At 35.9% G+C, this 2,972-nt stretch overlaps 1 protein-coding gene and 1 long non-coding RNA gene across 3 annotated transcripts in view; one reads left to right on the forward strand and one right to left on the reverse strand.

The window, feature by feature from the left end:
* zranb3 (zinc finger, RAN-binding domain containing 3) overlaps positions 1 to 2,972 on the reverse strand; it is a 148,691-nt gene that overhangs the window by 49,866 nt on the left and 95,853 nt on the right. For both annotated transcript variants that reach the window (XM_014010675.1, XM_014010674.1), the window contains one exon: positions 1,386 to 1,490. In XM_014010675.1, coding sequence (XP_013866129.1) covers positions 1,386 to 1,490 — 105 coding nt within the window. The remainder of the gene's footprint in view (positions 1 to 1,385; positions 1,491 to 2,972) is intronic.
* LOC106519135 (uncharacterized) overlaps positions 1 to 2,972 on the forward strand; it is a 48,293-nt gene that overhangs the window by 9,947 nt on the left and 35,374 nt on the right. The window lies entirely within an intron of this gene.

Here is a 2,972-nt window from a genome sequence, read left to right on the forward strand (position 1 = left end):
GCTCTGTGTGAAAGACAGATATTTGCTGCTTGGTCTGGAGAGTGTGGAAAGCTGGTTTAACCAAGGCCAAAGATCCAGAAGACCAAAAAGGAGTTGTSCATCCGAGGGATTTAACCATGAAATGTTCAGTTTGTGATGTTTATATGACATACACCCAGCCCCTCAGCCACTTAGGTACTTTAYAAAATTTATGCAGAGTAAAAGAATAAAATAAAAAACTTGTTGGACTGATTTGGCATGATGTMCTGAGACATCGCAGCTGATAGGAGTCATAAAACAGAACAGRGGAACGWTAGATGCCCTGACACCATAAATGTGTGCGTTCAATGAGTGAAGAAAAATATGAGTGAGCACCAAGCAGCAACCCTAGGTTCTCCCCTRAGAACCAGACCAAAAATTTTATGTGAAACCCTGGTAATAAGCCTTTAAGGGTGAAGCACTAATGTGTTAATCTATAGCTTATTAAGTATGAATCATCATATTTTCATGGTTAACTAACCATTTATTGATAGCTAAGGCTAAATAAGGTGTAGTTATTCTAAAGTGCTACCAATGTTTTAACCACCTCTGCCCACTTTTTCAAGAAAAAACATTTACAAACAGATTTTGTAACTGGTGTACTTGAGGCAGACTGTATGGGAATTTCGACAAGGAAAGTTCAATGTCGTTSTATTTGGCCTTGTAGTTTGGGTCACACCAGCACACTAGGGCTCTAATCTGGGCTGACATGTATTTTACTCCTTTTGATTAAATGTCTAACTGAAACTCTAGCATCTCAGTGTGATAAAAAAATGACACAGGTGTTTTGGTCATACCTTAAAAAATACCTTCATTTGAAATCTACCGGTAAGTATGTGTTGTGGATAGCTCTCAGCTACTACCACAATAAACTTTAGCTCAACATCTCCAAATTCTAATTAGCTTTAGAGGCACAACCTTGACCATTTCCTGAAAGTCTTGTTACAACCAGTCCAGTGGTTGACAACATATTTTGCTGACAGAGTCGACTGCAAATAGCAAYATTTTAAACACAAATCTGTGTTGTAGATCAGTCTCAGCTACAACCACACCAAATATTAGCTCAATGTCTGTAAAACTGACCAAGGTGCAGCTGCTTTTTGTTAGCTAGGGTTGATTAGCTGTGGTGRCCATCTTGAATTGGACTGATACCAAAAGTTAATCAAAGGTAAATATTCTATATTTAGTGCCCCTCAAATCAATCTTTTAAAACAAACCTGGCTTTATTTACAATGTTAAGTTTTTTTAATCTTAATAAAACATTAATAAATGTTGAAACCCCACATCACACACAAACTCACTGAATCCCAAATATCAAAGGGAACACACAAAACACTCCTACACCAAGCCTGGTGGGAAGGGCAGACCTGTTTTYGATTTTCCCGGTGTCGGCTGAAGGCCTCGGGTAGATCGTCCCAGTTGGTTAGTTTGATGTCCAGAGGGATGAAGCTCAAGTTCACTGCAGCTCCGTCCTAAGAGACGAAAAGACAAAGATGGAGAGGACAGCCTGAAGCAGAGTTCACAACCGAGGAGCAGGTGCTAAAATTAGTCAGGAACCATCTTGAAGGAAACAAAAAMCATGAAATCTGATGSTTTTTTTAAGGTCTGATTTCAGCTGTATTTGAAGTTGATCTGTAAGTTTGGTTAGGATCATGTTGGACTGTGTTCATTAAGTCTTTCAATCTTTTAACTTGTTGCAACTGACTGAAGGCAAGAAATATTAGCYATTTTTTAGTTCAAAATTTAGAGAAACCTGTTTGAGATTAAATTGCATTAACCCCTAAATAACCACTTAATTATGTAGAAATTGTGTTAAGCATAAAAATTTAAAAACACTGAAAAATTGCAGATTTTTGTTGATGTTCACCTATATAAAGTAAAACTTCAAATAGTCAAGAGTCTTACAATTTAGAGAAATTGCTATTAAATAAAAACTTCAAAGCAAATGTGACACAATCCATTTGGTGGCCACCTATTCACYGATAATGAGTGACTCATTTATCGTAAGATAAGCACACCTAAAACTCAACCATATCCCAGTAGTTTTACCAAAGAAAACATTAAGAATTACAACACTGCATATTTACACTGAAGTATTTTAATTGTGTTGGTTTTGTGCTCTGCTTTTGCTCCAATTATAGTCAAATAAAATTGGAAAGCAGAGAGAAATGAGTGTTTATGTATTTAAATTAGGTGGCTGCAGAATCTCTTTAATTACTTGCCCAATGTTAACTGGAGAATGACACTTTTAACTTCATGTGTGATTAAGAACTATTAGTGGAAACAGCTAATKAATGTATTTCTATTTTTTATGGCTGCCATTCCCTCTTGATGGGCAGGTAATTTATTTGAAAAGACCACGAATAAATACATTTATTAAATTCTTAAATACCACAGGTTTATTAAATGTGTATAAGGAAATAAATGAATAATTTGGACTAAAATATTCCAACTCGGATAAATAGGGAGAAAACCTGTTAAACACTGATGGGATCTTTTCAACAGTAAAGGGTTTTCCATCTTTATGGTTCTTTGGAGATTTCAGATGATGGATTTCACAGGTGTCACMGGTATAACCAAATTAACCAGTAATAAATGAGCATTTCTCTGAAAGCGTTACAGTGCAGATTATCGTTTCACTCGGCAGGTTCAAACAAATGTCAGATAAAATTAGTGTTACATAACATAACAAAAAACAGAAACCCCCCAGATAAGGGAGGAATGAATGATGGGTGATACATGATGGATGGATGAATAAATGATAAAAGAATGGATGAATGATTGATGGATGAATGGATGGACATACAGTTAGGTCTATATATACAGTATACATATTTGGACAGAGACGACATTTTCCTAATTTTGGTTCTGTGCATTACCACAATGAATTTTATACAAAACAATTCAGATGCAGGTGAAGTTCAGACTTTCACCTTTAATTCAGTGGGTTGAAC

Source organism: Austrofundulus limnaeus, unplaced genomic scaffold (assembly GCF_001266775.1).
Source record: "Austrofundulus limnaeus strain Quisiro unplaced genomic scaffold, Austrofundulus_limnaeus-1.0 Scaffold72, whole genome shotgun sequence".
In the NCBI taxonomy this organism is placed as follows: domain Eukaryota; kingdom Metazoa; phylum Chordata; class Actinopteri; order Cyprinodontiformes; family Rivulidae; genus Austrofundulus; species Austrofundulus limnaeus.